General features: G+C 42.1%; 1 protein-coding gene across 1 annotated transcript; it reads left to right on the top strand.

The window, feature by feature from the left end:
* The first annotated feature begins 2579 nt into the window (after positions 1-2579).
* On the top strand, positions 2580-13004 carry LOC138367222 (uncharacterized). The gene is made up of 2 exons (XM_069328628.1): positions 2580-3032; positions 12459-13004. Exons 1-2 carry the CDS (start codon positions 2580-2582, stop codon positions 13002-13004), a joined length of 999 nt encoding a protein of 332 aa, XP_069184729.1.
* Positions 13005-14262: the final 1258 nt, after the last annotated feature.

Here is a 14262-nt window from a genome sequence, read left to right as displayed (position 1 = left end):
ATGAGTATAAATTTACTTGTTCGTGTTCAGCGAATGTGAACAGCGGTAATGGCAGGAATTAGAAGCCTTTCTGATGAAGAGAAATTAATAAAGCGAAACTTACATTACTTAGAAAGATGATGAGTAAGAAATCACATGATTTAAATATGTAAATGGATGAAGTCTCATAAAAGGTTATATAAATAGGGATTTAAATATAGGAACGTAAGAATTAAGGAAGCAGCATGAGACCTATTGGACCATACGTGGCAGTTTCTATTTATATCCAAACAAAGTTATTCATATATGGCTAACCTACGGTTGAAACAATCAAATGAGCCCAAGGCTATTATGTTACCCGGTAATCTTTTTCTTAAATCAACAGCCTTGGTTCCAACCCTAAAACATCAACTCAAAAAAACTCGAAACAATAGATATAAATTGCAGATGTTTAGATTCAGAAAAGACCTAGGAAGATTATAGTTTGGAAACATGTTGATTCTTGACAAATTATCGAGTTACGCAATAGACGTCGCATCGCTGTTTTGGTTCTCGCGTCGATTAGACATCTGTATATGAGTGTGGGTGGAGGTAAAATAGACCAATAGGAGCTGCCTCGTATGGACCAATAGGCCCCTCTGCAGTTTCAGTTATTCATATGTTCTTAAGGGCACGCCTACCTATAGTCCTTATATCTCTACACTAGGGCTCAAGTACTAGCGGGCGACCTGGTTAATACCACTCAAACCTAATAATGTGACACCGACCTCTGGTATAACCCAAATATGTTGACATCTGCTAATACCCTGATCTGCTTATATGACTTTATAGTTCAGGTAAAGTCCTTATCATGTTACATGACCCGAGCCAACTGACTTGACTCTGGCTTACTAGCATTCCTTGATCTCGTGACAGGTGTGGCTGACTCCACACCTCCCCCTACAGACATGACTCACTCCACACCTCCCCCTACAGACATGACTCACGCCACATCTCCCCTAGAGACATGACACACGCTGGCTTCTTGCTCCGTACATCCAGGGAAGTAGCCCCTAGGGACGGCTGGAGGTAATCAGCAGGTAATGCTCAGGTACTCCATCAAAATCTCGTTAACTTCTGCTTAACTTGCCCTCGAAACGCCCTCTCGTTATCCTTCAAGCTTCCTTCTACTTAACAGAGGGCCACAGGGACTCAAATAGATCCTCGTAATGACTTGACAATTAATGTCATCTTCATGATGACACGTGTATCCTCTCCCTGATGACACATGTATCCTCTTCCTGATGACACACGTGCTCTCTGGTGTTATTTATTACTTGTAGAGTTCTTGTTCGATATTTCCATCCCTTAACCATGCCGTTATAGCGACCTCACCATAACCCCAGAGTCTCCATAATTCCAATGCTTCCTTAACCCCAGAGACTCCATAATTCCAGTGCCTCCATAACCCCGGAGCCTCTATAACCCCCAGAGACTCCGTAGACTGGAGCATTCATTACCAATGTGGCCAAGCCAAACCGACCTGATTAAATTACAAAACTTGGATGAGAATGAGCATGGCGAGGCGGTGCCGCAACGAACGGCCTGAGGGCCTCGTAAACCAACATAAACAAGGCGGTAAATAGTGCTTGAACTGTTGGGGTGTACAGGAGAGTGTCGGGGTCGTTAGCTTGGTGGTGGTGGTGTGGGGGGGAGGCGTCACTCACAACGACCCGCAAGGAATTTTCAGCCTTATTTCAGCAGAGGATGAAGGTGGTATTGTTCCTCAGTTCGTGTTTATTTGTCTCCTTTTGAAGTGTCGCCACAATTGTCACATGAGAATGAGTTGGCGATGCTTAAACGCAACGGTTTTGTCCATAGGTGATGATATTCTTACTTTTGAATGATTATTCTTCTTAGGATTGATGGCGATATTAAGAATTGAATGCCCCTCTTGCAGTGCTGTCTTCTAGACAACATCGTTTAAGAATATGCTTGATATTTGGGTGTTCTTAGTTCCTTAAGAAGTCGAAGCTCATGTTTTTCTTGTTAATATTAGGTATACGATTGTTAACTTCATATTTCTGTCATAATTCTACTGTATTTAATTCACATTGGTTTCGCCTTTAAGTCATCAAACAATACGAATGAGAATAGTCAGTTGTAGTGAGAACGTGTCAAGTTGCATTTATGAATTTTGTTTTTTAAGTCGTCAGTGAATAGTGGTTAAAATGTCGCTCTCATGTTTCTTCAGCTTAAATGAGTCTCACCGAATTTTCGTCCTTATTTCCTATAAACCAAAGGAATAAAAGAGTTAAAAGGTAATAGTTAAAAGGTCGGAGGGACTGCACAAGCAAGTTTTACCTCTCAGATAAGAGTGAATAGAGTATATAATGGTTTTGCTTTGTTACTAATCCTATTATGCGAATTCTATTTCCTGCCATTTTCACCTTAACGTTACGGGAAAATAAGAGTTAAAAAGGCTCTATTTTTCCCATTATTTACAATTTATTTCTATTGTGTGTTTATACCCCATGAACAGAAAAATGCCAACCTTTTCTATATGTAAATTGGCCATCATAAATTTGTACCCATATGGCATAAGAAAATAAGGATGATAGATGCTGTTCCAAGCTGGAGGGCAACTCTCACCCTTATACCAGGAGGCGTTAAGGCTCAGTTGGTCAGCAGCGCTGCGAACGTGTTTTTTTCACATTGTGCACGTCATTAATGGCGTCGCTCAAACTACTTTACCATCGGGGAATATAAACGGGACGTCGGCAGCTGCAGCACCTTCTGTTGCTGTTTATGCAGCTGTTGTTGCTGCTGGTGCTGCCGTTTCTACTGTTGTTGATGCTGCTACTGTTGATGCTGCTGCCGTTTCTAATGTTGTTGGTCCTGCTACTGTTGATGCTGCTGCCGTTTCTACTGTTGTTGGTGCTGCTACTGTTGATGCTGCTGCCGGTTCTACTGTTGTTGGTGCTGCTAATGCTATCGTTACTTTTGATTTTGCCGTTACTCCTGTTGCTGGTGCTGCCGTTACTGATGCCGACGTGTCCCTGTGCAGGCAGGAGGTACACAAAGTGCTGGCGGGGTGCAGGGTGTCGCCCTGGAATGATATCCCATTATTTGATCGCTATTTGTATGATAATTATCTGTTTTTACTTTGCCATTGTCAGATTATCGTTTATTAATAACTAATGTGATTATTATAATTATTAGAATGTTATTGATTATTATTGATGTTATATAATGTTGTCACTGAAATTGTAATCGGGCTGCTTCTATAATCTTTGTCAACAGAAGGCTGCCAGTCCTCCCTCCATGTTGTTCGCAAGGCTGCCAACCCCTGCACTTGTGATATACAGAGCTGCCAACCCTCAAGTGATTCACAAGACTGGCAACCGTCTCACCAGAGTCACAACACGACAAACTTCGAGATTCTGAGTCGCTTGTGGAAAGTGCGCCGCGATGCTGGGGTATTTGGTCGTAGATTGTGAGGGGGAGAGGAGTGAGGGAGAGAGGGGGGTGAGGGAGACTGGGAGGAGGGGAAGGGGGTGAGAGATTGAAGGGGAGAGCGAAAATGCACGGACGATGAGGGTGGTGGGGTAGCGGGACGCAGATAGACGAGGTGGAGCTGGTGCAAGGGTGGGGATAGAGAAGGTGGAGTGACTGCTAACATGTAAAAATATAATGAGAGACAAGAGGATGAAAATGATCAGAGGACACAGGATGAAGAATGGAGAAAATGAGTGATGGAGGGTCACTCGCGGGGAGGGGGAGGGTCATTCAGGGGGAAGGGGAGCGTAGGGGGAAATTCATGTAAGGGGGATTGGGAAGGGTCATGGAAGGGGAGTGAGGGAGGGACAAGAGTTGTTGCACAAAGTTTAGCAGTGATGGCTTCAGTAGTCCCTCAGGCAGGAGGGGGGGGGGAGCTAATGGACGAGGAAGGAGAGGGGTGTTATGGGCGAGGAGATGGGGCTCCACATCACCCCCACCACCACCCCCCACAGAACAACCCCCATTACCACTACTCAATTTTCCACTCTTCCTCGCACCACCATAATTTCCCCTCCCTCCCCTTCCCCCTTCCCACCTTCCCGAGATAGGGAGTGTGATCGGCCTTTTTCCCTGCCCATTGGCCATAAACTGAGCCGCTTTTTTTCCATAATGAGGGACGCTGTGTACCCCCGTTAATGTGGAGCAGAGTTACGGACACATCTGAAGCAGAACACTGTCTACCCCTACCTCTCTCTCTCTCTCTCTCTCACTCACTCTCACTCTCTACTCTCCATCGTCTATCGATTTTCGTAACAAGGAAGCGGAAATTGACTGTGAGCAGTGCGCGAAATGCGCATGTGGTAGTGAGCACAGTTGCTGTTTGTGAAGAGGAATTGTGTGTTAGTGGAGGCAGACTCCATACATGGAGAGTGGAGTGGTGGAGGCAGACTCCATACATGGAGAGTGGAGTGGTGGAGGCAGACTCCATACATGGATTCAAAAGTACATGAGGCTAAACGCAGGATGCTCTTAAACTTGAATAGCAATTTAATGAAGGTTGAAAACCGTGATACAAGAACTGAAACTCTGCAATTACTATTAGTCGACAGCACGCACACATTTTAAGGTTTGTTACAAGAACGGTTCCTGAACTATGAGGTCTCAGCTACGAAGAACATAGGAGTGAACTAGACCTGACCTCGCTGGAGGATAGAGAGAAAAAAGAAATACCACAATATAACGACTCGTAGAAAGTCTTGGAAGCAAAATGGACTAAACTGAAGCTCTAATGAGCCGAATGGGTGTATGAAGCACTTCTTCTGTGAAAGAGTTGTGATCAAATAAAAAGAGCTGAGAGTGGAGGTAGTTGAGGCTAGCTCAATACATAATTGGAAGAGTAGAGCAAGAGGGGTCCATGCTTCTCACCACCTCTTATGAGATAGTGTGGGTATGATGCATCTCTGGAACGTTTGTCGGTCAAAGGTTAAGCGGGCACAGGAGCTGGAAATCAACCGCCGCAAACATCATTATAAGCCTCACACTTAAGAAACATCAGTGAAATGCCTCCCTCGCTCCCATCACAAGCGACTTGATAATAGTCCAGGACGGACCGAAACGTTGTCATCACCTCATTTTTAGTGTTTGGTTTGGTCATCACATCAGTAAAATAACCACTGCACTAAGTATAGTAAATGTTCAAGGAGCTTCAGGTACCTTGATAAGGCCTTCAGAAAAATATACACAACGTGTGTGAAACTTACATTTGAATATGGAGCCCAGGCTAAAAGTCCTCACTGTTAAAGTACTAAGAAAATCGAGGAAGTCCTTGAGTATGCAAGAAGAAAAATACTGGAACTGAGAGTACTTAATTACACCGAGAAGCTGTAACTTAGTTTTCTATCACACACAAATAGTGGTATCTTTTTCAAGTGTAGATATGATAGAACCTAATATGCTCAGGAACCTGTACATCAATTGATTGACAGGTGAGAGGCGGGACCAAAGAGCCAGAGCTCAACCCTCGCAAGCACAACTAGGTGAGTACACACACTGACAAACCGGAGTCCAAGATATCTCTAGCTTAGCACACATCTACACTTACACCCGCTAGTTCTGCAACTCAAGATATTACAAGCTTCAAGAAATCCCATTGTGAGCTTTTCCAAAATGAAATTCCTAAGGTCGTTTTTTTTTCATCATCACGACTTCACGCTCAGTGCTCTGGCGTGTACCGAACAAATGTATCTTTCCGCATGAGGAAGCTTTTGGATAGATTCTTCGCATACCGCAACTTCCGTAACAATGATAGACGTAATATAACCTGGAAAACATTCCCAGCAAGATCTTGATGTGATCTCCCCTTCACCTCTCACCACTGCTGCTCCTGGTCGACCCATCCTCAAGCTGTGCTCCTCCAAACTGGGGCCATCCTAAACGTGATTATTCTAATATTATTGTATGTATATGTATGGACACAAGGCATATGTATATGTTTATTACATATGCCTTGGTTTGGCTAAGTCTTTTTATTCCATTTACAATTATTTGTTTTTACATTTAGTTGAGAACCAACACTCACTTTTAATGTTCGCGTCATTCCTTTCTAAATCTGTAATGTATGAAACGGAATGTCTGTCCAAGGATGGAGGTCAGATGTCCATGCACCCCTTTCATGAAGTGCGAGGATGTTAAATGTGGTGTCCAAAGTCCGTAGACTTTATGATTTGTTAATATTTTTAACTGGGTATTGATTACATACTAGATTACTAGATGTAAACTCATTATACCCTTAAAACCCGCCAAAATGGGGTACTTGAAGCTTTGCAATCACTTTTTCTCTGGTGTTCATGAGGATATCTCCATTATTCACCTCAGGTTCGCAAGTGCAAGGAAGCTGCATAAATGCCAATGTACATAAGTTAATAATAAATAAGTTTTTTTTTAGTTCAGATGGCAGATGTGCATTCTGGCGCAACATTTTGGTTCCAGTGACAGAGATACTGTATACTAACAATAGTTACAGTGATGGGAATACAGAAAAGAGTGTGGGGGGGGGGAATATAAAGAGTGTGTCTGTGGGTGTTGATGCAGAGAGAAATGTTTTGATGGAGATTGGGAGTCTGAATAAAGGTGAGGTGGAAAAGGTGTGAAGATGTGTACAGTGTGCAATTGAAGATAGTTACAGTGATGGGAGGGAGACGGGATGGGTGTGAAGAGAGACAGGAAGGGTTTGTTTGGGGGAAAGGTGAGTTGGGAAGAACCTGGACACCATCGGGTATCCTATCAAGTACTGTTAATACAAATAATTCCAAATAAAACAAGACATCTACCGAAACCTTTCATAGGCCTAACAATACATTTAAAGTATAATTATACTAACTTTTTATTTCAGAAAATAAAGCATTTTAATAAAAACTACTTAGCAGATTTACGAACACGGTCACGGGGGACGCCCACAGGATGAGTTGACGAAGCAGCTTTTAAAAAATGTTTTACCCACAACTGAAAACACAAATGTCAACGCAACCAAAATACTAAGAAATTATCATGTTTTACTTTCCGAGATGTCTGATTAAATGTGGACTCGTGTAAAACCTCTCTACCATAATGAGCCACCAACATGGTATGACGAGAAAAAAGGCCAGGGAGGGGGTGGGGGGGATTTTCATTAGACAACCTGAGGCTATAAAGTCGGGGTCCAAAAGTTAAAGCTCGATCCTGAAGGCAGAAATAGGCGAATACAATTAGGTAAACACGCACACGCAAGCACCCGCACACGAAGCCAGTAAAGAGCCATCCAAGACTCTAGCGAGCCTTAACCATCTTATTAACAAACAGACGCGATTCTCTAATTCCTGTTTTTTTCACTCACCTGAACACTCAAGAGAACCTTCTGGGTCGCTGGAGACGACATTAAGGGTGCACGAGTGGTCGATTTTCAGCAGTAAATGTGGAAGTACTTTTGTTTCTCTGCATCCAGTGAGAGGATTTTATATTGCTTCGTTCGAATTGTGAGATATTTTTATATTACATCGTTCGATTTGCGAGATATTTTCATATTGCTGTCTTCAATTTGTGAGCGGCCTTTATAATGCAATGTTTCTAAATTATAGTTATTATAAATAATATTGATAAACATTGAAGTTTTATTTCAAGTTTTTTAGACTTTGTGATTTTAATTTGTCTATTTGTGTGTAATAATTTTTAATTTCACTCTTTTTGAATTCCTGGATCTTATTATTCTTTCCTTAATTGTTGATACTTATTGTTGCTTTAATTTAGGTCAATTTTTATATAAGTTCGTCATGCATATTTGTAAATATTTCTCATATAGTAAAAAACGGCATTTTGCAAATACAAGTATAATATATTATACTTTTTTCATAACCAGCGACTTATATATGTGTTTTGGTTCCCTTCTCCATTATCTGCACTTAAAGTAGGTAAGTTAAACATTTTGAGCAGAAAGCTTAAAGTATAAGTAGTGAGGTGATCACTTCTCGAGAAAGTTTCGAGGGTAACCAGGAGAGCCAAGTGCAAAGTGAAGCGAATATTAGTTTTAAGAGACCAGCCGGGCTTCCCTGATTCTCCTTCCCGTTCTTGGCTAATTAAGCCTTCTCGGTTGATTAGCTGCACCACTGATGGGCTCTTGGGTCTTCACCTCCACCTTTTGGCGGCATTGGATCCTCCAGAGACTATCGACCAGGAGGACGAAAGAAAGAAGCACCGGGTTCATCTAGAGCGTTGCGCCGAATCATCGCTCCCGGGAGAAAACGCCTTCATTGTCTTCCGAGGTCGAGGACCTTTTGGTATCGGAAGACTTGGATGGCTTGACGTGTCGCTCGTCGTGCCGCTTCAACGTCCAGATATTTTTTAATCTGCCAAGTCGTCGCTGTGGATGGGAATAAAAACTGGTAGGTTTTGATGTGAGGGAGGATCTGTGCTGTCGTGTGTGGAAAGCTCTCATTATGCAGCGAGAGGCCTCTAATGGCACTGTGCTGATGCTTCAGTAACTAGTGCTGTAAAGGCCTTTGTTATCATTGTGTGAGGGTTCTACTTATACTCAACAGCAGCTCTATTGTCATTGTATGGGAGATTTACAAGAACTGTGTGTGTGTGTGAACTCTATAATGTGTGGAAGCTTGTATGATTTAAATACTTATCTATACTGCCATTAAGCCCTAACACATTATATATTAAAAGGCCAAAAACAGTTCAGTTAAGTCTGCTCTATCATATAATAAAGAACCAACTTTCTTTGAAACCAGTCATTCACCTCATCATTACGCTCGCTTCAAAGTTCTTAATATTTCTCATGCTGGAGGTTTTCTTTCGGTGATCCTCATGTCTGAAAAAGGCACGTAAATCACACCACAATTTAGGTGCCTTATCACACCTCTGGACAGCACCGAGAGGGCTGTCTTCCTTAGATGAGGCATCATAAAACACGACACAAAAAGTAAATGATATCAAGAAGAGCTTTGCCAGAGATGCTGTCACCGTGTCTGTACAGGACAGATAACATCTTCAAGGAGCCTGACAATATAGGAAAGCCATGGTCTTATAAAAGATCCTATCATTTCTACACACACAAGTAGATCACAGTAATAGCCAACAGATACCTCGACCAGAGGGCATTAACCATTAGTGCATTCAATCATTATAAACAATGAGAATTTTCTTTAATACACTTTCATGAGGTGTACCGAGGCAGCTGGGTACACCTCACTGTATATACTTCTCGGTGTGAAATATTGATCCAGACAATGAGTCACAATAACGTGGCAGATGATGTGATGACCAAACCACACACCTGCAGATGAAGAAACGACGACGTTTCGGTCTGTCCTGGACCATTATCAAGTCATATGTGATCATACGACTTGATAATGGTCCAGGACGGACCGAAACGTCGTCGTTTCTTCATCTTATGATGTGTGGTTTGGTCATCATCGTTGATCAATCTCTTTTTTTAATTGGTAACAGGTAAAGTATGTAGGAAATGGGCGAGCGTCCTTGAAACAATTAGACACCAGTATCCTCTGCAGTGTTTGGCTCCAGACACACCATGTGACTCCAGACACACCATATGGCTCAAGACACACCATGTGGCTCCAGATACACCATGTGGCTCTTGTCTCTCCCGTGTTCCATTAACTAGTAAAAGACGTGATTGATCAGCGAGCAGGTGGTCACCTTTAGCGTGGTGCTGTTTATGCTCTCCTGCGCTTCATCCGTGCTGTGTATAGAAGTATATTTCCTCCTTCACTCTCTCTCTCTCTCTCTCTCTCTCTCTCTCTCTCTCTCTCTCTCTCTCTCTCTCTCTCTCTCTCTCTCTCTCTCTCTCTCTTCCTCTCTCTCTCTCTCTCTTTCTCTCTTCCTCTCTCTCTCTCTCTCTCTCTCTCTCTCTCTCTCTCTCTCTCTCTCTCTCTCTCTCTCTCTCTCTCTCTCTCTCTCTCTCTCTCTCTCCCTCCCCCTTCTCTCTCTTTCTCTCTCTCTCTCCCTCCTTCTCTCGCTCTCTCTATATTGCTTCCCTCCCACCTTCCCACCCCGTCACTCCCATGCTCCCCCTCCCTCCACGCCTCCTCCCACGCCTCCTCCCAGCCACCTGTTGCGTGGTATTACAATAACATGAAGGTTCAGGCAGTAGGTGTCAGTGTGTGAAGAATTTCCAGCGAGTCTTTCTTCTTGTTTATATAGTTTATAAATATTATTTTTGTAATTTAGATATTCTTGCTCGCTATTATTATTATTCCTTCCATTTCTTCTTATTACTTTTCCTATTATTATTATCATCATCATTATTATTACTATTAATTATTATTAAAATAATCTAAAGTATTGTTTTCTATATAAATATATCATTTCATTCGTCTATGAACCAAAAAGACGTCAACATTTAGGCCACACTCTACGGGGCGAGTCAACAGTATAGCCAGAAAGGGTGGCAGATAAGCAGCGCCGAACAGTATTGCCAGATAACGGGTCTAGAAGTCAAGTTAACCACTTTGTCCGTTATTGGTCGTTTTACCTGGTGTCACAAGGGTCTCAGAGGACAGGATATTGCCACCTCAAATGTGCACCATTCTGCCTCCACCATCCTACCTACCCCCTCCCCTACACTCTCTCTCCTCCACCATACATCCCCCTCCACCACTCCTCTCTCTCCCTCCACCTCCCCGCCTGCTCACTCTATATCCCAAATATCGAATTGCCTCTACTTACACGTTTTCATCGTCTTTGCCCACTACCACTAAAATAATCCATTGCCCCCTCTTTCTCAACCTCTCTTTCCCTCTTTTTCCTCCGCCCCACACCCACACAACCCCCCTCTATCCCCCCTGATCCTCTCCTATATTTTCTGTTCAGTGAAGCGTGTATGTGTGCGGCGTGTGTGTGTGTGTGTGTGTGTGTGATCCCAGACGGTCTGGTCGCCTGGGGAAGCTTCCGGTGTCAGTGAAGTAACCTTTATTCTTAAGCGTTTTAGGGTTCTAAATCCCTATTATTCTTATGATCTCTTAATAATAATAAAAAAATAACAATAATTATATTAATAATAATAATTATATTAATAATAATAATAATAATAATAATAATATGTTAATAATAATAGTATATATATACTCTTAATATTAGTATATATATATATATAATATTAATTATAGGTTGTGATCATGAGTTGTTCTCATGCTACTGTACTTATTACTACTAATATTATCTTAATGAGTGCAACTATTATATAGGTTCTTATTATAAATATTAATATTACTTATTTTTTTCGCGTCATTAGCTAAAACATGATTTTTTAAGTAAAAAATTACTTCAAGGTTTGCAAGGTAGCACTGCACATATGCTCTGTAGCTAGCTGTAATAATGCAGGTATTCTGTATTTGTGTTGAATGTCATTGTGTCCCCAGCCGCACATTCACAAGGTTTTAGAATTATTAAAGTGAAGGTTCGGTTTGGTCCCCAGCCTCTTCCCAAAATGGGATCTGTAATTTTGTTTATTTCGGGTAGCACGAGCAGCAAACATTGTGTGTTCGTGCAAACGGAACACCTTTCATAGGCATATATCGCACCTCTTGTTTGGTAGTTCTTGTAGGAGGGATTTGATGAGGAGCTAAATGCGAGGAGAAAGACGGGTATGAAATACCTTAACTCTGTGGAATACACCCAGACAAGCAGTAGCTCTTCTGGAGAGTCTACATATACGATTTTGAGTCATTTATATTAACTTTACATTCACTTAGATATACAGCACGATAGTAAATTATGACTAATTCTCTGATTGTGTATGTTATTAAACGTCTTTCTAACAATTAGAGTTGTGTTGGCTACTACTTTCTTAAAAGCAATCATGTCTCTCAGACGATGAGATCTCTAACCTTGGACACAATAATCCAAGTGGTGAGGTCACCGGGGATTTATACAGTGGAATAACTATCTTGTTTTCCATGACATTAAAGTTACGTCTGGCTATTCCTTAGATTTGGTTGACTTTTTGTTTTGTTTTATTGTAGCTCCTATTTGATGTGAAACTCTCAGAACTCTGACTTTGAAAGGGTAGCACAAAGGGTGTGGATTCTGTCACCAGGGTTCTTTTCCGTCATCTCGTGCAAGGTAATGTTGTGATATGATAGTTGTGATGAGCTTTCTTATACCCCGCATACAAGGTCTTCATTGCATGCAATGTTTTCGATATTAAAAAGCATCTGCCAATCTTCCAACCACTTGTGGAGTTCATGTAGATCTCTTATTAAGTCCTCAAATACCATTTTCACTGCCATTACCATTAATCTTAGGGTCATCTACAAATTTGTGGATGTGGTTTGTAATATTCCCATCTATGTCATTGATGTATTTGACAAAAAAGGTTGGCCCCAAAAAAAGAACCTTGCAGTACCCCGCTCACTATATTTCTCCAGTCAGATTTATTTTGATTAGGACGATTCTTTGCTTTCTATGTTTATCCCTTGTTTTATCCATTCTAATAACAATAGGATCAGCAGCAACATGAACAGCAACATCTGCAGCAACATTCAGCAGCAACAACAGCATCAGCAACACCAACAAAAACAGCATCAGCAACAACAACACCAGCAGCAACAACACCAGCAGCAACCTACAATCGCAACACTAAGACAAAGAGCCCCGCCACTATCCACAGTAGCACATGCAACACAAATATTAGCAGTGGCAACTCTGTAAGCAAGAGCAACACTACGAGTGTATACCATCAGTCTTGGCAGGAACCGCTTTATAAGCACCCCCTTGCCACTATAACCCTCTTGCACAGTAGGGCCACTATGACCCTCTTGCCCACCTCCACCACTGCCAGCACCATCACTGCCATAACCACCATTGCCAACACCACCACAACTGCCAACACAAGCACCACCACTGCCAGCATCACAACCACAAAAGCCAACACAAGCACCAAGCCTCCACCTGGGCCCACTAACACACGCCTCCCTCATGAACACATCAAAGACCCTTCCATTAATCAACACAAAAACCGCCCTCAACTTTTACCAGTGATAGATTGACGCGGCCCAATTTGGAAGATTGTCGTCGAGTGGTTTTATTTTATGATTTTCCATTAGCTTTAAAATAGAGAATCAAGATAAGGCGTTGTTTTAGATAATGACACTCAGGTGCTTGTGGAACCTTCAGGCATTTGAATGGCTCTATACACAGACTTTAGAAAACCTTTTAAAGAGTTTTTTTCCAAAGACTTTAGATAACTTTTTTTTACTCAACCACATTATCCTCACACTTTAGCAAACCTTACAGATATACATGACAGTGTTCAGTCTTTAGGGCTGGCTTCACCATATCATCAGTCGACTCATCTGAGGATTCGCAAGTACACGATAATTCGCTTTATTTTATCTATACAAACGCACTTAACAGTTTCAAGTTCGTATAACAATATGGATAACATTATGCAGACAAACATTTGTGAAACGAAGATTAATAAAACAATATTACTTGGATTGCACCTTACTCAAAGTTGTTCGCTGGGAGGAAACCAAACAGAAGATGGAGAACAAAGAGACTACAGTATCGAGAAAGGGAGAGAGAGAGAGAGAGAGAGAGAGAGAGAGAGAGAGAGAGAGAGAGAGAGAGAGAGAGCAAATGGAATGGACTAGCAAGAAACAAGTTAAGTATAGCATGCACTATTCATAAACATCTAATAAGGAAGATATGACAGAGGCCAGCGAGCTCCGGTAACCGTTCTTCACTTGACTGAGAGGCCGAAGGACAGAGCTGAAACTCAACACCTGCATTCACAATTAGTCGAGTAAAATTAGGTGAGTACACACACACACGTAGCTAGACACACAAATGAATATAACCCTACACACACACACACACAAAGACCAAAACTTGGTGGGTACACAAACACACACACACACACATGCAGGAACCCACACACATGCAGGAACCCACACACACACACACACACACACATGCAGGAACACACACACACACACACACACACACAGGTACTCACACACACACACGCAGGTAATCACACACAGTGATAACCTCCCAGCAAGGTTTATTTATTAAATCTTCACCTGCATTATTGACATTTCTAGGCGAACTGGGGGAATATTTGATCTCGTGAAAGCGAGAGGCGAGGTGGTGACGGTGTGGGGCGGTAAAGACGGTACCCAGAGATACGGTACAGGGACGAGTGGTACACACTCGCGGTACCCAACGATCGTCACACAGAACATAGCAATGTTGTGAGATGCCGTACATATCAGGAGCAATATAACATACTGCCAACATACA

Source organism: Procambarus clarkii, chromosome 21 (genome assembly GCF_040958095.1).
Source record: "Procambarus clarkii isolate CNS0578487 chromosome 21, FALCON_Pclarkii_2.0, whole genome shotgun sequence".
NCBI classification, from domain to species: domain Eukaryota; kingdom Metazoa; phylum Arthropoda; class Malacostraca; order Decapoda; family Cambaridae; genus Procambarus; species Procambarus clarkii.
Note: the sequence above shows the minus strand (reverse complement) of the source record. Positions and strands in the feature narration are given on the sequence as shown.